Source organism: Molothrus ater, chromosome 21 (assembly GCF_012460135.2).
Source record: "Molothrus ater isolate BHLD 08-10-18 breed brown headed cowbird chromosome 21, BPBGC_Mater_1.1, whole genome shotgun sequence".
Classification (NCBI taxonomy): Eukaryota; Metazoa; Chordata; class Aves; order Passeriformes; family Icteridae; genus Molothrus; species Molothrus ater.
In genome coordinates, this window is record NC_050498.2 from 11,389,310 (window position 1) to 11,411,914 (window position 22,605).

Sequence of the window (22,605 nt, forward strand, 5' to 3'; positions counted from 1 at the left end):
ATTATGAAGACGATAAACTCTTGTATGTTAGAAAGCATTTGCTTATTGAGAGGACTCTCTCTGAAGTTCTTACTGAAGTTCCTTCAAACTTCCATGAAAGCTTTTACTACCAGACATGGTTGGAGATACTAATATTATCTAGGCTTGGCAGGCCTTGCACATAGGGGGTGTTTTGTTGACTATCACACTAGATTACTGTTTCATTGGTTTTGCAGGTGGATATCTTCATAATGACTGAGCCATCTTCGGGTAGGTGGGTGTATTTTGACACAGAGATATCCAACAGCAGTGGACGAATATCCTACAATATACCTGAACAGAAGAGACTGAGAGTTGGTGTGTATCCCATCAAAATGGTGGTCAGGTAATAACTCCAAACTGGAACTAAAGCTGTGATGGGTTGTGGTGATCAGGAAGGAACTTCAAAAGTGAGTAAAAACGTCATTTGAATCCCTGGTTGGGAGATTAAATCAATGAGGAGAATTTAGCTGAAATAGAATGTGTTGTTATCCACCAGTTAACAAAGTCCAAAGTCAGCTTACAGTCCCATGTAGTGCAACTTAAGAAGAAGAAAATGTTTTACCTCAGTTAAATAAAAAAGGCAATCAATTCAAGAAAATAGTTACTGAAACACAAATAAAATTATATTCAAAAATGAAGATTTAGAGTGCAGGAGTAAGTTTCAAAGAGGAACAAAATAAATTGCCCTCTTTTCATTAGGCTGTGAGCACATATTTGTAGGAATCTTCATCACCAGACATTTATGTGGTCTTTAGATTACAGGTTTTAGGAAACATGAGGTGATGGTATGAGAAGAGCTTTGGATTTCCTTGTCATTTATCCATTTTTTAACATCCAGTTCTCTTGGGGAAAATGGTTTTCACATGTCTTTTCATGACAAGAGTGATGTATGCCTGCATTGTTTTTCGGTTGGTTGTTTGTTTTTGTTTTATTTATTTGGTGCTTTTGTTTTTTTGTTTTTTACTTTTCTCAACTGGCATTCCCATTGCAAGGGGGGATATTTGCAAGAATAGAGGGTGGCTAATGTCCATATTACAAATTGTTAAGCTTATGGAGAAAGTTTGAGTAGTAATTAAGAGTACTTCAAGATGTTTTGCGGGGCTTTTTTCTAATTCTTTTGGTTATTTGTATGCATGTGATTTCTTATTAAGATCAGCTTCCAAATTTCTCTTTGAAAAACTATTTCCTAAAAGTGTAAGTTTTGATTGTCCCACATAAGACTGAAATCAGAAGCTATATTTGACAGTGATTCTTACAGCTGTAGGTCTAGAAAGATCTAATTTCAAATCTTAACTAGAACATGCAGAAAATACATTCTGACATTTTGCTTTTTAAATTAATTTATTGCTTTGACTCTGCAGAGGGGACCAGAGCAGTGCAGCAAGTTACCTGACTGTACTGCCCCGAGGAATGGAATGTGTTGTGTTCAGCATTGATGGCTCCTTTGCAGCAAGTGTTTCAATTATGGGAAGTGACCCCAAAGTCCGAGCGGGGGCCGTTGATGTTGTCAGGTAAATGAGATTTGAACACTTCAAATCTCTGACTTTCTGCTTGAATACACTAGAAAGGAAAAGGGTTGCTATACTAAACCGACAGCAATTTTCTAAGGGCCAAGATTCTCTGCAGATACATTTCTGTATTTTCTTGCACAGCACATCTGCCTGAATTTCAGAGAAATATTAGAATGCTGTGGATTACATTGAAATTTGTAGTTTAATTTGCCTAAAGACAAAAAGTTGCCTCTTGGGAATATGATCTTGAAGTGTGTGCAGTGAGTTAATAATGAGTCCATGTGTATTTTGTGTTTCACTAATTTCAAATAAGGACATATTTGTACTTAAAAAATATCAGGTGCCATGAATGCAAGAATGTTTTTTGGAGGAAAAATGAAAAGGCCTTTTAATTCATTCTTGCAGGTCTGTTAATGTTGGCCTGGATGGGAAAAGGCAGTTCTCATTTTGGAACTTGCATGAGAATGTAAAGTGTCAGTTTTCAAGGGTTTCCATTCCTTACAGCTGAAATGACAGGAAATCTCATTAAAGATTTCAAAAGTAGCAGTACCTGATGTGTTGCAAGGTTTATTCTAAGTATATTTTTGAATGGCTCTTATATTTTAGATAATATTTTGTATATTAATGTCTCTTGCTTTCCTCCATCTCCCCCAAGGTGTAGACATTATTACTCAGTTTCTGGATTGGAGCAGAGACTTAGGCATGCTGCTTTCCACTTGTTGAAGGACTTCATATGACTTCTAACTGGTCTGAGAAAAGATGCTGACCTGACCTGTGAGCATTGTTGCTCTTTCTGCACTTACATAATTTAACTGCTTCTTCTGACAGGCATTGGCAGGACCTGGGATATCTGATTATCTATATCACCGGCCGTCCAGATATGCAGAAACAGCGTGTGGTTTCATGGTTGTCCCAACACAATTTCCCACAAGGGATGATCTTCTTCTCAGATGGACTCGTTCATGACCCACTGCGACAAAAGACCATTTTTCTCCGGAATCTCATGCAAGAGGTACTAGAAACCTATTTGTAGCCTTAAAACCTCTTTTCAGGGAATGCAATTCAGTAGAGATCTCCCTCCTTTCTGAACAGTAAGTCTTACTGAACATCACAAAGTCTTTTTGCCACTCCTCACTTTTAAAAGAGTAAGGAAAGCTGATAAAACATCCAAAGGGACCTCCGGTCATGACAAATCAGTAGATCACCTGCTTGTCCTTTCCTGTGCACATAGCTGTAGTTCTTGCTCACATGCAGGCAGATTGATTTAGCTTTCTGGGGTTTACAAATTGAAATTGTTAACAGGGAACTCATATGCTGCTTTACTGTAAATCAAGCACCAGCCTTGTAGTTGCATGGTGTTCAATAGTGCGTTCACTTTGGAAGTAATGTTTGTTTCAGTGCCACATCAAAATCTGTGCCGCATATGGTTCCATGAAGGATATTTCTGTGTACAGTGTCTTGGCTCTGTCGCCATCCCAGATCTACATAGTTGGACGATCCACAAAGAAATACCAGGCACAGTGCCAAGTAAGTAACTCTTGCTATTCAGTCAGGAAGTCCTAGGGAAGACAAGGCAATGCATGCAAGTGAATGCATGTGCAAACTTACAAATACACAAAGCAGCAACGGTATTTCAAAGAAAGGCAGTTGGGGTTACAAATGAGGCATTTTCTGGAAGGGTGAATAGTAAAGAGAATCAAGTGGTTGCAGGTTGTATCTACAAGTGCATGCATTGCATATTTCTGAATGACAAAATGAAATGGGTCACTTGAAAAAAAAATTGAGGGGAGAGGAGTATTAGTATTTTTGTAGGTGTCTAACTGGGATGCCAGTGACCAAAACTTAATACCTCATAGCACTCATTGGTCAAGGCAGCAGTAATTTGTCACTCCCTTCTTTTCTTCCTATTTCAGTTCCTCAGTGAAGGTTATGCAGCCCACTTGGCCTCGCTGGAGTTCAGTCTCCATTCACGACCCAAAAAAAACAACTCTCGGATGATCTTGAGAAAAGGCAGCTTTGGCCTCCACTCGCAGCCTGAGTTTTTGCGCAAGAGAAACCACCTCCGCAGGACTATGTCTGTGCAGCAACCTGACCCACCTTCCTTAAACCCCAAGCCAGAGCGTGCTCAGAGCCAGCCTGAATCAGACAAAGATCATGAGAGGCATTTTCCTTCCATTGCTTGGGTTCGAGGTGGAGTTCACAAATTTGAATCTATTCCCTAGGAGGATTGGGACTGTAGATTTTGGGTGCACCCCATAAAACTTGTAGGCATGCCTGAAAGGTAGTATTTAGGCAGCTCCAAATTAAGAGAAGTGGACAGGAATTTGTACCTTGGAGTCTTCCCTGTTCTGAAATCTGCCTTCTTACACCAACTGGGGCACTTCCAGTCTTTTCCTCTTATCATGTTTATTGGGGAAGTTTAAAACAATCTAAAACTATCACAAGTTTTGTCATCATAGCAACAGGTTATTTTTGGGAACAAATATAATATGTGCAGTAAGAGGAAAAGATACTGATTTTACTCAGAAGGATTGTGGTATCAGCTAATTAGCTGCACCCAAACCAGCATCAAGGGTAGGTCCTGTAGGTTACAGAGGAGGTTTACACTTTAAACATTAAGTAGTCATGTCTGTTTCCACTTCACTTTTCAATAAAAGTGATAAAAGGGAAGCAGCAGCAGAAGCTACAATAACAGGTGGTTAGGACTTCTACAACAAGATGCTTTCTGGGTGCCTTAAACCCAAGGTTTCCTTTCAGCCTACAGTGTTGGTCAATAGACTCCAACATGGGCACTCTCCTTTGTGTGAGGTGCTGGACAAATAAATGCGAGAACTTCACTTGTGAACCAAACATAAAAACTTCATGTTAAAACTAAATATGTCAGCCACAGTTTGAACACAGTTAGTGTTGTTGTAACCCAAGTAGTGTGCAACTGTACAAAGATCACATTGTTTGTGGAACTCAGTGACTGTGCAAAAATTGTGTGGACTGCTCCAAAGAAGATGGCTCTGATGATCTCAGTCCGAGAGTCAGATCCTAAGAGGGCAAGCTAAAAGAAACCGTTTTACTAAGTGATCTGCAAACTTCAGAGCAATTGCTTTTTAATTATTCGAACTAGAATATTTACACTGGAGGGGAAAAAAACTAATTAAGTAAATTGATAAATTGTTTACCTTCTCATGCTTAACAGCAACTTCTGCATTAAGACAATCTGTAGCATTCAGAATTATAGCATTTGAGCTTCAAAGAGTGGACATGCAAAAATACAGGTGCCACATAGACATTTCTCTGCTGATTTAAATTTCTCTCTGATCTCTCAATGGACTTACTAGAAGTAAAATGTGTGATGTTTTCCCTAAGTAGTAATATTTCTAGATTATTATAGTTACTTTAACATAGTAGCAGTTTGCAGATTCTTCATGCAGATACTTCCATGGAAATTCATCAAGAGAATTTTAATGACTGAACTGACGCATGTTTTAAAACCTACAATGAAGTTACAAGTGCACATAAAACCCCCTACCCCCTTTTTTTTAGAGTTAAAAACATACTCTTGACACTGAGAAAGCTTGAAGTCAAAAGAACATTCCTTTTTCAGGTTTGTTGTTTGTTTTTTATTTCAGGGAATTGGGGCAGAGATGGTGTGGTGCCTCTCCATCCCCCTTTCAGGTTTTGCTAGACCAGACAGAGTCACTCACCAAGTCGGTTAATGATTTTGAAAGTTAACATGTAAAACAATAAATGCAATGGAAAACTATTAAGACAGTGCAGAAGTAAAGTAAGTCAGTACTTTCTGTTAACCATGAAGTTTCAGTGGACTTTTGGAATGGTGTAAGAGAGTAGCTTTTGCCTTAAGAGGCAGCAAAATAGGTTATAAGTGGAGATGTTTGATTTATATTTTCAGACATTACTTGGCAAGATTGTCAGTTACCTATTTCAAACTTCCTGAAATATCTCTGGCACATCAGTAGTTGGTTGTTTTGGTTTTTTTTTTTTCCTATTGCTTCCTTTAGGGGAAGCGGTTATCTCTGCTGAAGATTAAGGAAAGATGTAAAATGTTTGGTAGCAAACACTCTTTGAGAGCAGGTAAATACATTACAAGGGGCTAGGGTTTTGTGCTGTTGCTACAAAAGCTAAATGAAAGATAGCTTGCAAACTACATTGAAACACTCTTAACATTTACAAATGCTTTCCCAGTAGTATCATAGTTCTTGAACCCATGAAGTTGGAGGAATTATTCCATGTTCTGTCTCAGCCCACTGCATGTATTAATTCTAGTCACATAGTCCGTTTCTTCTCTGCTTTGCACCGTGAAGAGGTTGCACAGGTGCACCAGCCTCCATCTCCTTCTAGTGAATTTACTGTTAGCACACTCCTGCTTGTTAGTTTTAAATAGGCATGGGAATATACGGCTTGTGAGAGGAACTTAATAGGAAAATGTTAAGTTTGATGAGGGGTCTAAATTGATTGATCGAATAGTTCTTTTTAATCATTGGATGTTGTTTAGCATGTCTCCTGACTGTAATCGCTATTCCTGTTCAAAGCTACCATTGTTTTAGCCATCTACCTCTATCACCCAAGAGACTTGAAAACCTATTTTTTTGTTTTCAATTGCTGTAGTAGAAAGGTCTACTTCCTTTCAGAAGAGGGATCTGTGTGTATTTCTGTGACTGTATTGAAGGAAATAGTGTCTAAGTACAAGGTTAGAAAAATCTCCTAGGTTATAAAGGGCTGTCTTTTACTCTTGGAGACATAATGTCATTTTACAGGATTTCATATCATCAAGACTCCGATTTTGTGTATTTCTATTAATAGCTGGGTCACCTTTACAGCAGTCACTGTGCTTCCTTCCCTTAAGAATATTAGGAGCTAATAGCAGTAAAACAAGTGTGTGTGCGTGCATGTGCGTATATGATTTAGTGTGGTAACAATTTCAAAGTTTCTACACATGGCATTAAAATCAAGCTGAAAATACTCTCCCTTTAACTTTTTCATACAATTTATGAGAGCTTATATGGCATTTGCATAATTCCAGCACTGCTGATTGCTCATGGCTAGAATGGTTTATCTTGTGATCCCACACTCCAGCTGTGCACTTTGGCAAAATAGTGACACAGGCTTCTTAGTTACACGCTTTGTCCACATGGAACTGCATCCAGTCATTCACAGGCATTCAGCTTGCAATAGGATTTCAGTTCCACTTGTGTTTTCATGGAAGATCAGTCCCCTAGGAAGCCATTTGCTGAGGGTAAGTTTGATCCTACAGTCATCTTATTCTTGATTTCAAATCCTCATTGCTGCAGTTTCTGTGCAGTCAGCACTTAAATTAAACTACACAGACTATGAAAGTGTTTTAGCATACACAGAAGGGAAAGGGACAGTGAAGTCAGGTGGGTGTGCCCACAGAACATACATTACATTCATCAGCACCATCTTTTGTTTAGTGCCTCCAGTGTGTAACAGAAAAGCACATTCTTTTAGCGTGCTGAATGGAGGAAGCATAAATGAAATTGTAAAATGCAAAATTGTTAGTCCAGTGGCTACTAAGGGTACAGTACAAGTATGCCACAGTTGGAAGCATTTACTTCTTTGTCCTGTTGATATGGATCCATTTTAAATTACTGTAAAAAATGGCTGTGATTAATAGCAGTGGTAGAGTTATTTGAGATATTGTGAAAACACACCTTCACAGCTGTGGTGTTTTGGTTTTGTCTGTGTGTATGTGTGTATAGCTACTGGAAGACACTAGTTTTGGTTCTGCTTTCACAGCAAATTTGTAACCAATACACATTAAAAAAAAAAAAAACAAAAAAAACAAAACCAACTCAAACACAGCAACAGTGGCTGTCCAATTTTGTTGTCTAGCTAGGTAGGTTTGGAACACGGTATCATTGTATAGATTGCAGAATTGAATAGTGATGTTAATCCAAATCTGCTTATTTTGAATAACATTTTTGTTTGCGTACACTAGTGCTCTTGGTATAGACTTTTGCTTGACCAAAGTATTCCTGTTTAGTTTTGTGGCATGATTTGTATCTATTCAGCATAAAATTCTGTTAGGTGTAAAAATGACAAAGTACTGGTAATCCTTATTCATTGGGGTTCATGAGAGCTGTCATTTTTATTTGTTTACATTAAACTAGTCTTAATTTATACAGATTACTTCACTTTTTCCTCTATACCTAGGGAAGTCACTTCCAAACAGCTAAAACTTTCACTGATTATGTAGAAGTGGAATTATCAGTAAACTAGAGGGAAAAAAATTACACACCCTGGTTTATGCAGGACAAAGACATTTTTTTCAGAAGCCCCAGTATTCTGCAAAATAGCCTTTGTTTACCATTAGTAGTGAACAAGTTGTCCTGTTTATACATTGCAGTCTTTCTTTAGCCAGGACATTACTAATGCGTGTATTGAACAAATCCTCAATACTTAGATCTATAGTATCATCATGGAATCTTTAGTATAATTTATGGAATAAATTTAGAGAGGGAAAACTTTTTCCCTTCTTTCTATACCATTTCTGTTTTAAACTTGCTAAAAGCTTTTTTTTATAAGCATTTAAAACAATACCTGAAACCAGTAGGTATTTTATGTTTTAAAATGTGTAGGTCCAACAGTTGTTACTGAACAAGTAGGATTTTCCTCAGTTTTTTTTTCCTATTGCCATCTAGGCTGCAGAAAGGTGAGTACATCATCATAGGACTAGCTGATTGGAGCATGGATATCTTTTTAGTAAACTCATTGGCTTGATAATGGAGAGATGACGATTATGCACCACAATTTTATGATTTTTCTGATTAGAGATTGACTTGTGGCATCTGAACTCAAAATTTCTGCATTGAATTGTTCATGTCAGGCATGCAGGGGAGAAAGTGGCACTTTGATCCTCATCTGGAGCTGAGGATAGAATTCCTATACACACAAAACTTTCCAGCCTACCTTCTCAGCTTCTCTAAGAGCAGTGATTCCTCATGGTCTGTGTTGAAAGCTTAAGCAGAAATTGTGGGTTTGTGAAGGTAATTAAGACTTCCATTATGTTTAGGCACTCAAGGTAACGATATGTTCCTATAGATAAGCCTAAATTCAAAACCCCCATAAAGAATGGAAGTAATAACACATTTTTCTGGATGAAAATATTTGTTTTTCAGAAATAAGGCCTGGAACAGCTAGAATCATGTGCATGGACACTGGAATTGAAGTCATGTGTTGGCTCTTTCACTCATTTTAGGTCAAGCCCAAACAGAGATTATTACAGTTTACCCACTACTTGTATTAATCTCAATAAGCTATCCTTGAAACTGAATGGAATTTTGGGGAGTTGGGGGAGATGAATTTCACAGTTCATTTGTCATTTGTATGGACGTATAGAACATAGGAGGGGAAAAAGAGAGAGGCAGGTTTAATGTGACATGGTGGGAGATGGTATATTAGAGATTGCAACACTGAAACATGATTTACAGATAGCAAGTCTGAAAGGTAGTGTTATACCTGGATGACTGGTATACAGCCCAGAATGGCAGTCCTCTCACAGAACCCCAAGTCTTATGCATAACTTTTTTTTCTATTTGTTGGGGTGAAAAGGGGCAGTCCCCTTACAACTGAATTCACGCAAAGAAACTTGAAATTGTAGGTGTTCTTTCAGTCTATAGTTTTATTAAGTGCATCCTTTTAAATATTGTCAGTGAGAAGGTTCTATCTGGTGACAAATGTTTATATTTCTTATGGCTGCCTTGTAAAGATTCAAAAATGTACAATAATGAATTTCTTAATATGAAATAAGGAGTAAGATTTCTACAACTGCTATAGATTTTGATGTGAGCTGGTTTTTAAAATCTTAAAACAGATTAGCCACTTAAATAAAACCTTCTTGCACCTTTAAACAAACAGTGTCACTGATTTTTCTTACCAGTAATTTGAGAAATATTGGATCATGATTGTACATGTCCAAGTAGCTGGTGGAAACATTATAAATAGAAGCTGGTTGATCTGTCTGAAATAATACTTGGATTGGAGGTCAACTTTTCAAAAACCTCCAACCCTCCTTCCTTTTCAAAAGTCATAGAAAAAGGCATTTCACTAATGAGAATTTGTGAAAGCTTTATAGAAGTAGTTTCAGGACATACAAAGGACAACTTAGAGATACTATACTTATACTTCCATATAGAAAAGTTGTTAAAAAATTCACAAAACACACACAAACACTAGATGAAGAAATAACACAAGCTAAAATTCTCAAGTCCTCTGAAAGTCTAGAAGTCTTCAGGCTGGAAGGGTTGCTTTCATATTTCCAGGCCTCATTAACTGTTTAAATGTTTTAAAATGGGTTCATTTGACAAGAAAAAAAAGAAAAATTTGGAGCAAGTTTAAAAATCAATACTTATACATAAATCATAATTGAATGCTTTTCATATTTATACCTGATACCATTAAAATTTTAGTAACACTGGAGCTACTAGGTCACATGCACATTTTAAAAATTACCAAGTAGAGCAAAGTTTCCCAAATCAGTCTTTTGTTTGAAAGTTCATTTTAGAGTGAACATAATTGGAGAAGCCTGCACAAAGCTTACCATGGAAAACAGCCCTGCTATTGAATTCTAAAAGCCTGACAAATCTTTGTTTTCATGTGAAAGACTAAACTTTGTTATACTGAATGACAGACCAAAAAAGGGGCTTGTCAAATGAATGTTAATTTTTTTAAAAGTAATTAGAAGCAAAATAAGGTATCAAATGCTAAGTATACATAATCAAAATACTTCCACTGTGATACTAGCTAATAAGAGCAGTTACAAGATGTTACATTAATTGTAGAAACAAATTTCTGTGTATAACTAAAAGACAGATGCAGCACAAAAGCGATGTTTAAGTCAACTGCCAAGATGCTATCTAAAGCATCAGTAAGAAATTACAAAGTTGATCTGATTTGTCTGGAGCCAAACCACCTAAGATAGGATTAGATTGCTAATCCTTAAGGCCATGAAGTAAGACTCCTAAAATGGTTTTGTTCTTGGGGCATGAGTGACTCCACAGAATCCTGTTGCTTTGGAATGGCAGTTTTGCTTAGAACTCAAAGAAGCCACTACTGTTTTATTAACTTCCAGCTAACATGATTAATAACTTTAGTTTGCTAGTAACAAAAAAACCCCAACAAGTTAGGCTTTCAAAATAATAGACCAATCTTTTTTGCATGGAAAGTATTTGTGCTAAATCTCGTGGCTGCTGGATACCAATTTAAGCACTACTCTTACCTAGGATTATCCTTCATAAGTCTATCATAAACCCTTGCTTTGGCCATTCTTACTGGCCAGTTCAGCATCATTTTCTAAGTACTTACTGCCTTATGAAATACGGTTTCAATACAGTTCCCTCATCTCAGCAGGGATAATACACTGTGGTTGGTACTATTTTGATCCTCTCTTTACTAGAAAAGAGAAAGCAAGGAAAGTCCTGAGCTGTTTCATTTAAAAAAAAAGTGTAATGGCTCAAGTAAGTGTATAGAGTGCAGCCTTTCAGGTGCTATTCAGACCTCTCCCTTATATATGCTCATAAACTTGGAAACATGAAAAAATAGTTACAGCCATCTCTGTCTAGGTACCAAGTGCTTGATGGAGTTTCTTAGCTTGCCTTTTAATAGCTTGAGATGGTTTCAGGGATCGATGTACAGACTGTGAATTCCGTGCCGTTAGATAGTAGTAGTTTGATATTGCTTGTTGCCTGAAGAAGAACAACAGGATTACCATTAGCAGCATGAAGTCAGTAGAGTTAATCAACTGGTTATCCCACAAATTGCTGGAAAACAGATGGGAGAAAGGAAGAGGTCTGGTACACTTTCACTGTGTAACTGTTCTAAACACTAGCAAGAAAATATTTTGTTATCTTCAGTGAACATAAATGGCAAGTACACAAATGAAGTACTGTGATATTTTAACTAGCAACAGGAGCATTTCTTGTGATATAATCTAATTCATTAAAATGCAAAACATTAGAACAATACTTTGAATTGGAAACAATCATTTGAGATCAAGATTTGCTTCATCATGAAAAAAATGAAAACGAAGCATTAACATTAAAACTCATGGCAATTGGATACCAGAAGAGAAAGTCTCAAGTAAGACTAAAGGCACCTCCAAAAAAGTTCATTTCACAATTATTCCAGTAGGCAACTAGGCAGTAACAGAGCACAGTGTATGCATCTACACATGCAGGAGTACTGGACCAAAGCAGTACAGATCTGTACTGGAAGCAGTACAGATGACTGTTCAAACCGTCAGTCCAGCATTTGAAACTGCTCTCATTTTTCTTGAAAAGTTCAACGAAGTGTCTTGCACCTGTCTTCATTGCTAAAATGGGACATAGTATTCAGGATGTACCTTTCCCTCTAACAAAAAGAACAATTCCAACATAATGGGTGAAGATATTTATTTCACATCCACTTGGGTACAATTGCTGTGTTTAAAAATGCCACCAATACAATTATGAGCTGCTGTTAATTGTGATAGCATAGACTAAACTGCTATGAAAACTCGAGGGATGGAAAAGAAAGGCTGGAAAATCAGACAGCTCAGGATAATGGTTGGTTCTCTCATGCTTTGTGATCATTAGTAACCAGTGAGAACTGAACCTGAGTGACAAAAAGATTAGTACTAGTCATTTTTGGTCTGGAGTGAGAAAAGCTGATGTTTGCATAGGAGGTTCATTGTGAACCCATAAGGACTCACTAATCCTCAATTTAGAGGTGAAGTTTTACAACTGCACAATGATCTGCTGTAGCAGAGATGGCCACAGTGAATATGAAGGAAGAACCCTGTGGTTCTACATAATACTGCCTGAAAGAAGCATGAGATAATAAGCCTTTCTCTCTATAAACAGCAGGTTTTCTCCCCACAGATGCATGCAGGCATAGCCAAGGTAAGTAAACAACTACTTTACCTGGTTGCTACAATCTTCAGTTACGAATGAGAGAAACTGTCACATCACTAGCAGATGGGAGAATATTAGGAGTGAGATTTAGTGAACTTTCAGTGGGTATGATAAAATTAACTTGATACAAGTTTTAACCTATAGTTATCTAGACATGGTCCCATTGGTACAAACTTTTGCAATTATCTGAGATGTTAAGCCCTTACCTCTTTGTAAGTAAAGTACTTGATGCTAAACTCTCTTTAGAGAATTTGAGGTGCTTGACATTTAGTTATTGAATACTTTACATGGTCTAAGAGAGGAAGAAGTTTAGGGAATCACCCTATGACAAGATTTCTGACCTTTAATTTTTATTTTCTTAATATGTCTAATTCAGAATGACATAACCTTCACAAATGCAGCAGCCTACCACCCTGTGGATTAAACAAGGTGTTTTATAAGAGGTTTCTTCATTTGGGTACCATGGACTGTTTGTTAACATAATGCTACCTAATAAAAGGGTTTTTTTAATGGATGTGCAGACATCAGTGACTGCACCCGTACACTGGAATTTTCCCACCTCCTCCCCCAGTCTGGATTGGCACCTCTTTTACACAAGAGTCAGGGAGGTATTGTTCTCACACAAGGTCAAAGGTAGGCTCCTTCTGATAAAAATCTGACTTCCACAACAAGGAAACTGAAGACAAGTAGAGCATTTGGCAGGTTTTAGAAGCTGCAAATCCAACTGCAGATTTAAACTTCCCAGGTATCTTTAAGAAAAAACGGATATACTACATTACACTTGAAAAAGTTCTGCAACTATTCCTAATCCCGAGTTACAGGGACTACTTGGCCTGCAATTGGCTATGTTCAGGTGGCAGGTAAAGTTGAGGGACACTTAGCAGTATTTACCTCTCTTCTTTCACAATGGCATCATCAAATGCTTGGGAGATACGCTTCAACTGGCAAATCCCTGAGGAGACCAGATCCAGCTCACAGTCAAACTCTCTGCAAACAGAATAGTCATTGCTACAGATCAAACAGGACAGGCTGACTAGGTGACAGTACTCAAGCCTTCTCCCTGAAGTACCACTCTTGTTACCTCTAGACTTTACCCAGAGAAGTTTAGGGCCGTGGAAATTATACTCTTAATTCCATTGGCCAACTGCTTCACGTCTCCATTCATCCCCCGAACAGCTATCTTCCAACTGAGACATAGGATTCAGGTTCACAAGGCTTGGATTCAACTTCTAGCTTTAACCTTTCTTGTGACTTCGACCAAAAGAAAAACCTGTGTGCACATTATTAAGTATTTCCCTAGCTCCCAACTCTTGATCTAATTTGTGTTTGTTCTTTGAGGCACGAATCTCTCTACATTATATAAAGAACTCCGCATAAGCAGAGGTATTCCTGGTATCTTTGGAATACAAATAGCAGCTTTGGAAAAGTTACAATTAAATCAGAGTGAGATACTGAGCATTTTCCTTTACCCAAAAGGCACCAGCAAAAAGCTCAGGTACGTCTCTAAGAAAAAATTACTTTTTATGTTTCAGCTTTACGCATAGCTCAGTCCCTGTCTATACAGGGAGCTGGAACTACTTTCTTAACTATTCAAGCAGCACACAGCTTCAGGGGAATAGGATAGAAAACTTCATACCTTGCCTTTCACTTTATCAGATACTCTAATCAGTGTAATAAATTTAAAAAAAAAAATTTAAAAAAAAGTTTACAAAAGAATGTGACTTACATCTTTCTGCTGGAAGGAACAGGAGATGAATAAGGGCTCTTCAGTGCTGCTGCTCTTCTGGATCTCCGGAGAGAGAAACCATTTTTACCAAGCCAGGATGAGAAATCCCTCCATTCTCTATGTTTTGACACCCTTGTTGGCCCAAGCAAGGCCCTTTTGCAGGACTTTGGAGTGCCTTTGGAACTGGCTGCTGGAGTAACACTCTTATAGCAAGGTGTTTGAGGTGTAGCAGTTCTTTTTTTGGTAGAACTGGTCGCACAGCTTCTGCTGATGGATTCAGCTGGACAGGTCACCATTGAGCGAACTGGGCTTTGGCAAGACTTCTGTATTTTCTGAAAGAAGCATTAGACATGTTAGGCTAAATGAACTCAATTAGCCATGAGTTTGGAACCAGGAGGGCTAGGAATATTTGGGCTGAATTACTAGCTTCCATGTTCGTATCAGGTTTCAACTAACATGAATGCATCTCAACCTCTGTACTCATTTGCATAGGGAATCTCTTGCTTCCCTAACCCTTGACACTCATCAAGGACTTCAGAGCAGGCATTGGACAAAGCTCTTGCTGCTCTTATGCTGGAAAAATTCAGGCTCCACAACACAGAACGCATGCATTTAAAAATCCAAGGTCTGCAAGAAAGGGAAGTGCAAGCTTGAATCTGCTACCCTGCTACCTTGTAGCAGGTTTTGTCAGTCTAAATTTAGATTAACTATAATGAAGAACATGCGAGTAAATAGTATGGGTACAGGAGAATAAATAAAAGAAAAAAAATCCAAAATGCTGCACATTTCTCAGTAACAATTCTTTGCAAATTATGGCAATTTCTACCCAATTTCCTCTGTGTAAAGGCTGTTCTGCCATATATGATTAAATACAGGAGGGGAAAAGCTCTTATAACAAAATAAACTGTTTTCACCTTCCTCCATGTTCTGCCAGATCCATAATTTGCCTGTCTATACTTTAGAAAAAGATATTAAAGATTTTAAAAGTTAGTAGCTATGAGACAAACACTAAGTTGTGCAAGTGTGTGGGAATGGACTCTCTGGAATACAGCACTCAGTACAAAATTCAGAAATCCTAGTACTGGAGTTGAAGCAAAAACTAAACTCTATCTATGTTCTACTGCAAAGACAAAATACCTGGGACACTGTTCCAAAAGCATATTTTGCTGTTCTTTTAATAGTCTGAAGAGTTTGACACCTCTGCCTTGGTTCCAGACTTTCCCTAGTTGGGGTTTTATCAACGCGAAAATTCAACTCGACTGGCTTTAATGGTACCCGTTTCCTTAAAGACATGCGAATGGTATTGAGAGAACTCAGAGAGGCCCTTCTCTTGAATTTATCAGGCACAGGGCTCTCATCCTCATTGAGGTCAGGTAGGAGCCGGTGTTTCCTCCACGCCACTGTTGCTTTGACATTTTGGAGCACAGATGCCATCTTGTTCCAGTTCTTGGTCAACTTTATTTCTAAAACAATGAAAATGAGAGCAAAGCTTAGGCAGAACAAGGTACAAAGCAGTGTAAAAAAAGAGAAATTGAAACTGTTGCAGAATATATTTGGTTACACTTGCCTGAAACAAGAAAACTAGAGCTGAGCAGACTTTTAACTTTTAGTTGGAGTCTTGAAAGAGAACGGGGTTGATTTTTAAGGCTATTTAGGTTTGCTCAAGTCCACCAAGAAGCCTTGTATTGCAATTCCACTGGAAAACTCTAGTTTGAGAGGTAGAATGCTCTATGAGTGCATTTTTTTTTTGGTTTATATCTCAGATCAATATCTGATATCCCAAATTTTTGCCTTCTTTAATCAAAACAACCTTCCACAGCGAGACAAGTTTACACAGCTGCTATTGTCTCCTGCTGTACTTAGCTGAAGGCTTCTGCTTCAGTCCCAGTTATGATTGTGGATACGTAACTCGTGAAACAGACAGGATTATTACTGGCAAAAGACTTTCGTGAGAAGGGCTAAAATGCTAGTTATCTATATGACATATGATAATTTAAACATATATACTTTCCATTCTTGATTTTCACTTGTTAACGAATACGATTGAAATGAGAGAGAGCGCCGCTACTGTCCTACGATTACAATGATCTGTTTATTAAACAGGTATTGCACAGGACAGCGCGGTGCCTTCTTTCTTCTGGAGGCCACGGCGCTCTGGGGTAGCCCCCGGCCGGGCCCCTGGACACACCCGGGCCCACGCCTCGTCCGAGCCGCTCTCGCCGCGAGCAGCCCGCTCTGCTGGCACTGGCCGTGCTCCCCGCCGACAGCCGCGGCAGATCCGCCGCGCCGCCACATGGGGCTAACGGGACTGGGCGGGACCAGCCGGTGCTGTTTTTGCGCCTACCGGGACAGCAGCAACAAGCGCGAAAAGTGCCGCCAAAGCCGGAGGAGACGGGCTCGGACAAAGGGAGCCACGACTGGGCCGCTCTGGCAGCTGCTCGGGGCAGTACTCACTCAGCGCGCCGGACGGAACCGGGACCCGGATCGGGACGGAGCCGCCGCCTCCCCGCAGCAGCTCCTCTGTGCGCCGCCACCGCGTTTGAACGCCGCACCGCCCCCTCCGAGCCCCCGGATTGGCGCCGCCGCCGCCCGCCGCAATTGGCTGCGTCCCGCGCGCTGGGCTGCCGTTACTCGGCCGGGCGCGCGCGGCGCAGCCGGCGGTGAGGGAGCGGCCCGCGCCGGCTGAGGGGAATGTCCGGCCCAGCGGCGCAACCGCAGGGGCTGCGCTGCGCCCCCGCCCGCCCGCGGCTCGGGCGCCTTCGCGGATCTCGGCCCAGAGGTCCGCGTCAGCTGGACGAGTAAAAGGACTCGGGCTGGGTTGCCCCCTTGGGTATCCAAGCCACACCTCCTGTTACTTCTGGTAATTATCGGTCAAAGTCTTAGAAGGTTTTTGTTTGCTTTTACTCCACGGGCTTCTGCAGCTCTTGCTGGAGGAGACAGCTAATGTAACTGTCCGTATGGGATCGTAAACCATCCGGGATGCCCTATGCCCTCTGAAGCAAAGAGGGCCAAGGCCAAAGGACGTAATATGTTCAGCAGTGGGGGATTTTATTTTGTTTTGTTTTTTTTTTTTTTTTTCTTACCCGAGTGGCAAACAAGACATGCAAAACGTTCATTTATCTTGAAATTACTTCTGCTTGAAAAAAAAAAAATTGCTCTAGAAAGAACTGTAGCAGCGTTTTTTTCCCAAAGATTTGTTTTCCCCCCACCAAGTTAAACTCGGAGCTGACAGCTAGAACACCTCCTTAACTAAGACTTCGCTTATAGTGATGGAAAAGCCAACCCAACACCGCAGGATACCTCTTGAATCACACCACTGGCTTATAAACAAACATACCTTTTACAGATTCATAAGAACTCTGGTTTTAAAAAAGTTCCACATGATGGTGTTTGTCCTGCTTTGTATTCACACACTAATATTGATGAGTACAGTGTAATAAACATCCTTTGTTAACAGACGTGTTTCTATGTATTACAGCCCTATATTCTGTTCTGCTTTCCTCTGTCCATTGCCTTCAGGGCTTCAAGGTAGCTGAAGTATTAGACCTCTTCCCCTGTGTTCTCCCCACTCTCTATAGCAAAAGTTTCAGGTTCTTCTCACTAGCAAACTGGAGCTTCAGCCACCATATTTTAAGACTTGGTTTGGATTTTTGGAAATTGATCTAGAGACCTCCTAAATGACTAATAGTTCTGCAAAACAAAGAGCTCTTCTTGGGGATGCTAAATAAGAGAGAGAGAGAGAGTGAGAGAGACAGGTAGTAATCAGACCACATGATCAGTTTCTAAGGGTTTTATTGATAGCTGGGGGTGTGGGTTGGTACTTTGAATGGCAAGAGTGGGCAGAAGAATCCCTAAGAATAGAAACGGTGCTAATTGAAAAGAGTATGTGTACAGGCAGAGAGATTCTATGTGACATAAGAACTGTAGGCAAAAAGACAAACAGCAGACTGAAGCTTAATTGTGCTATCAACCTGTCCTTTCATGCCTGTTTATACAATTAAAATAGAAATATCTGAGCTTTTGGAGTTGTAAACAGACTCTCAGGGATCTGCATGTTTTCTTCTTCTTATGGTGCACTTCTTGTTTTCATCCATTTCAACTTTTTTTATCCAGCCTTAATCTAAGGTAGGGTACTGATTGTCATGGAATGGTACCCCAGAAGACTATGAAAAGTCATTAGTGCTAATTTTGCACTGATGGTCCTGTTCCATGTATATGTATACTGTAAATGTATACAGCCCAAAGAACTGAGTACTTTTAAATGCTAGGCATCAGATCACAGACCATGATCAATTTAATTGCAGCTGATGCCAACCAAAGGTTTTGCAGACGATGTGGCTACTGTCACAGCATTTCACAGAATCACAGAATTTCTGGGTTGGAAGAGACCTTTAAGATCATCGAGTCCAACCCATGTTCTAACACTTCAACTAGATCATGGCACCAAGTGCCATTTGATACTATTTCACTGTTTAGCTAGACTGAAGGTGAAGGCCCAAAAGTTAAAATATGTGTCCTGTGTTTGTACTGTGATTGTTCTTCACTCTTTGTTTTTTTCTTTTGATTTAGGTAAGACTATACTTTAGACTCAAGGGCTTGTTTGACAGCTGGAGTACAGAGGTTGTTAGTTTTGATTGTGAAGAAACAAACTTTCATCCATTTGTTTAGAAGCCTATTATGTTGGGATTGGCAAGAAATCTACCCACAGCTTTCTGCATGTTGGTTTGATTTAAGATCCAGAAGAGAAGTCCTCTCAATGGAAGATGAGAGTGAACCCGAGCAAAGCTTCTGGGCCTATCTACCTGATGTCTGTCTGAGGCATGTCTTCCATTGGTTAGATGACAGAGACAGATCTCGGGCTGCCTTGGTCTGTAAAAAATGGAGGTGTGCCATGCAGTCTGGATCTCTCTGGAGATGCAGAACCATCACCTTTTATGGCCAACCATCAAGGACACGCACACTGGAGTTTCAAAGTGCACTGTGGTATACCAAGAAATTTGGCAAGTATTTGAAGCACCTTGAGATCAAGTTATCGAATCCTTACAATACTCCCTTTATCAAAAAATTTCAAGTGATTATGAGAGGTCTTCTTTCACACCTGGGTAAGTGTAATAGTCACCTAGTATCCCTGAGCATCAAGTACCTAGAATTAGACTGCTTGATCTGGAGAAATGTGGTTAGGGCTCAGTTTATCAAGAATTTATCTGCCTTCCTGAAAAGAATGAGCAATCAACTTGATTATCTTAACTTAAAAGGAGCAAGAATAACTTTGGAAGAAGGCTGTGAGCTTCTGAATTCTCTAAGCAGTTTGACAAATAGAAGCTTTATATCTGAAATCAATATTGAGGATTTCTTCAGTCTCCACCTTTCTGTCTACAGCAGTGCCTTGTTCCACCAAACTATGTCTAAGTTCCACAGGCTGACCATCCTGACTTTTAATTACAACTGCATCTCTGATGAACTGCTGGACATCCTACGTGAGCGCAGCTCTCATTCCCTGTGCACCTTGAATATCAAGTGTCATATCCATGACCCTCATGGGCAAGTGGTCTCAGGAATGTCATGGGCAAACTTGGCCAAGAGAGCCCCAAAACTGAATGTGAACTTCTTCTTTGAAAGAGTCATGAAGCATGATCACCTAGCTAGGATCCTGCTAGAGGAGATCCCAGTTAGGAGCATCAGCCTACGGAGCTGTTATTTTAGTGACCCAGACTGGACAATGAGACCTACTCTCACCAACCTTCTCCCAGCTTACTGGCATGGTCTGCAGGTAAGGGAAACAATAGACACACCCTACTGCAGTATCACAAAGCTCTGCAAAGCAATCATGTAGGCCTTCTGCAGAACAGCAGTCAGCAACAGAAGTTCCCGACCGCTTTGGTTTTACATTCAGAGGGCAGTTTTCATAAGTAATTTCAGTGTTTCATCCATAATGTTGTCAATGAAATTATCCTTGTCCAGTTATAACCCTCCATAATGCTATCAGGCTGCTCTATTTTGGCAATACACAAATGTCCTATAGCATATCTAAATTAACTAGTGCCCATGTCAAAGCACTTCGGTGTCACAAGGGATGTGTCATCAAAGGTTTGCAACAGCTGACCCTCGTAAGTGAGCATCAGGTCTTTGCACGCCAGAGGGAAACAAGTGGCCTTACACCTGATGGCTGCTGACAGCTTTCTGTAAGTCCTGTTTCCATTGCAGAGTTGCAAATAAACACCATAAACACCATGTAAAGCTTTCTAGAAACCATCATTGGCTCTACTCTTGTCTCTGGAATAATTTTCATTATGTCAGATAAGATCATGGTATGACTCTAGGTGCAGCGTTTTCTAACTTCATAAGGGTCACCCCCTCTTAACAGGAGAGTGATTTACTGTAGCACATACACTGCTGTCATAATGCAAAACAGATTGTCAGCTAATATCAAGGTAGAAAATTGATCTGACTTTTTTTTGTTAACTTGGAAAACTATTTGTTGAATTCTAGTTACTGCATGCAACATCTGTTTAGTAGTACTAACAGTGTTCATTTTTTTCCAAGAAATTAACACTTGAATTAAACAATGACCATGAGTTGCTGGACAATGAGCTGCTACAGCTTATTTTATCATGCAAGAGGTTGTTATTTCTGAAAGTCTGGGCATTTCTAAGTGTCAGCTTTATGGAGAGGCTGCTACAAAACCGCGCAGAAAGGAAATGCATTTTGACTACCATAAAGGTAAGACTTTGTGCTTCAAAACTCCCATTCCCATTCTTGCTCCTATACCCAAAGGTCCCCATGCCCAAGCAAAGATCACTTACAGAAATGTTAATCTAACTATCTTCCCTATGTTATGCCTTAGTACCAAAAAAAGGAGGCTTTCCAACCCTACTTAGCCACATACAGATACTATAGAAGTTTATTGTGAAGTCCTGAAAATTCCAGAAGCCCTTCCTAGACTGGCACTCCCTCTGTCACCTCTAGTTCAAGCCCTCTCCCACTTCCAGGGTTTGTCAGTTACCTCTCGGGCTCAGTGCTTATGTCTATAACCAAGGAAGGTGGCTATAGACATAATAACCAAGGAAGGTGGACTGAATCCCACTAAATTGCAAAAATACAAACACATTACACCTTTTAGGGGTCCTGTGTTGAACTGGGGCCAAGCCGCAACTGTAGCTGGTGTAAACCATGCTGACATGCTACTTTCTGTGCTACAATCTGAATTCTGTAGGTCCTTACATATCTGTGCAGATCCCAGGGATGCATCAGTTCTGGGGGTAAAAAGAACCTTGTTCTTCCTGTCTGAGTCAGCACAGGCAGACAGCAGGGACAACCACAAAACCACAGCTAAAAGACAAAGAGTAAATTTACTTCCCTTCTTTTGCTCACTAAGGCATCCCCAAAGCAACGCCCAGGCAGACACACACAAGTGGAGATGGAGGCACAGTTAAACTCGCTCCGTGCCAGAGGATCACTGGCTGGCATTCATACTGGCTTATCAAGGGCTATTCCCATCTGCAAGGTCACCTGAGTGATTTACAATCCTTCTTGCTAGTCTTCCACTATTTAACCTGTTCCTCCCAACACCTCCCAAAAATTCTTTGTCAGGAGATGATGTTTTCAGTCAGCTGGGAGTGGGAAGAGAGTAAAGATTCTATTCCAATTCAAGGAATTTTTCTTCTCTAGATTCCTAGTCACAGATGCTTCTTGTTGCCATGAGCTGTAATGGGTTGAGCTCCCTATATCTGAGAGACATGACTTCTATTTGTGCATACAGGTCAGGATTTATACGGCCCAAGACGACAGCACTGAGGAGGAGCGGCTGCTGGCTGATATTTACAGGAAATTCAAGTACCTGATTGACTCAGAACTTAATTATTTTGTCATCACCTACCCAATGGTATAAACTACAGGAAGAGAACACCCAGTGACATCTGCATTAATGGATCCTTTGGAGTGCTTTAGTAGGGGATTTGAATTTTGACAGCAGTGCTTCCAAAAGGGAGTTGTCATTCCAGCAAGTGAGAAGCAAGGGACAATTTTAAACTCCATGCATTAAAATGTTGGACTTGGGAACTGGACTCTTTTGTCTCCAGCATTATATATTCTTTCCCTTGCTTTGGTTTTCCTTGCCAGAACCAAAGGAAGCAGTGATCCCTTTTCTACCCTTACAGGCATCTCTGATAAAAAATAAGACCCTCCCCTTTTTTCAGCACTTCTCATTGCAGAGCTTCAAACACTTTACCACTGAAGCCCATCTCATTGTTTCCATTTCACGAATAGGGGAACTTAGGCATGGGGTGAGCAAGTGATTTTCCCAAAGTCAGCCTTGACTTGATCTCGATTCAGATGCAGACAGGTGCACTATCTAGTGTATCGGTTAGGTCCTGTTAAGTTGGCCATACTGTCTAGTTCTTAGCAGCAGATGCTAAGATAAAAACAA

The 22,605-nt window shown here is 40.0% G+C and overlaps 3 protein-coding genes across 6 annotated transcripts in view; 2 read left to right on the forward strand and 1 right to left on the reverse strand.

The window, feature by feature from the left end:
- PITPNM3 (PITPNM family member 3) overlaps positions 1 to 7,687 on the forward strand; it is a 36,062-nt gene extending 28,375 nt beyond the window's left edge. For 2 of the 3 annotated variants that reach the window (XM_036395079.2, XM_036395078.2), the window contains 5 exons: positions 216 to 364; positions 1,383 to 1,532; positions 2,361 to 2,544; positions 2,931 to 3,059; positions 3,446 to 7,687. In XM_036395079.2, the coding sequence (XP_036250972.1) occupies positions 216 to 364; positions 1,383 to 1,532; positions 2,361 to 2,544; positions 2,931 to 3,059; positions 3,446 to 3,754 (921 nt within the window). In that variant the 3' untranslated portion in view covers positions 3,755 to 7,687. The remainder of the gene's footprint in view (positions 1 to 215; positions 365 to 1,382; positions 1,533 to 2,360; positions 2,545 to 2,930; positions 3,060 to 3,445) is intronic. The other variant, XM_036395080.2, reaches the window with a different exon arrangement.
- A 1,764-nt stretch (positions 7,688 to 9,451) lies between these two features.
- Positions 9,452 to 16,714, reverse strand: PIMREG (PICALM interacting mitotic regulator). Of its 2 annotated transcripts, XM_054517026.1 has the most exons (6): positions 16,635 to 16,714; positions 15,318 to 15,643; positions 14,181 to 14,512; positions 13,346 to 13,441; positions 12,464 to 12,510; positions 11,182 to 11,248 (listed from the first exon to the last, which is right to left on the reverse strand). In XM_054517026.1, exons 2-5 carry the CDS (start codon positions 15,612 to 15,614, stop codon positions 12,480 to 12,482), a joined length of 756 nt encoding a protein of 251 aa, XP_054373001.1. In that variant the 5' UTR covers positions 15,615 to 15,643; positions 16,635 to 16,714; the 3' UTR covers positions 11,182 to 11,248; positions 12,464 to 12,479. The 2 variants fall into 2 exon arrangements, with proteins under 2 accessions (XP_036250977.1, XP_054373001.1); XM_036395084.2 differs by lacking the exon at positions 12,464 to 12,510 and having other exon boundaries at positions 9,452 to 11,248.
- A 54-nt stretch (positions 16,715 to 16,768) lies between these two features.
- Positions 16,769 to 22,243, forward strand: FBXO39 (F-box protein 39). The gene is made up of 4 exons (XM_036395081.2): positions 16,769 to 17,040; positions 18,750 to 19,950; positions 20,724 to 20,900; positions 21,940 to 22,243. Exons 2-4 carry the CDS (start codon positions 18,937 to 18,939, stop codon positions 22,066 to 22,068), a joined length of 1,320 nt encoding a protein of 439 aa, XP_036250974.1. The 5' UTR covers positions 16,769 to 17,040; positions 18,750 to 18,936; the 3' UTR covers positions 22,069 to 22,243.
- Positions 22,244 to 22,605: the final 362 nt, after the last annotated feature.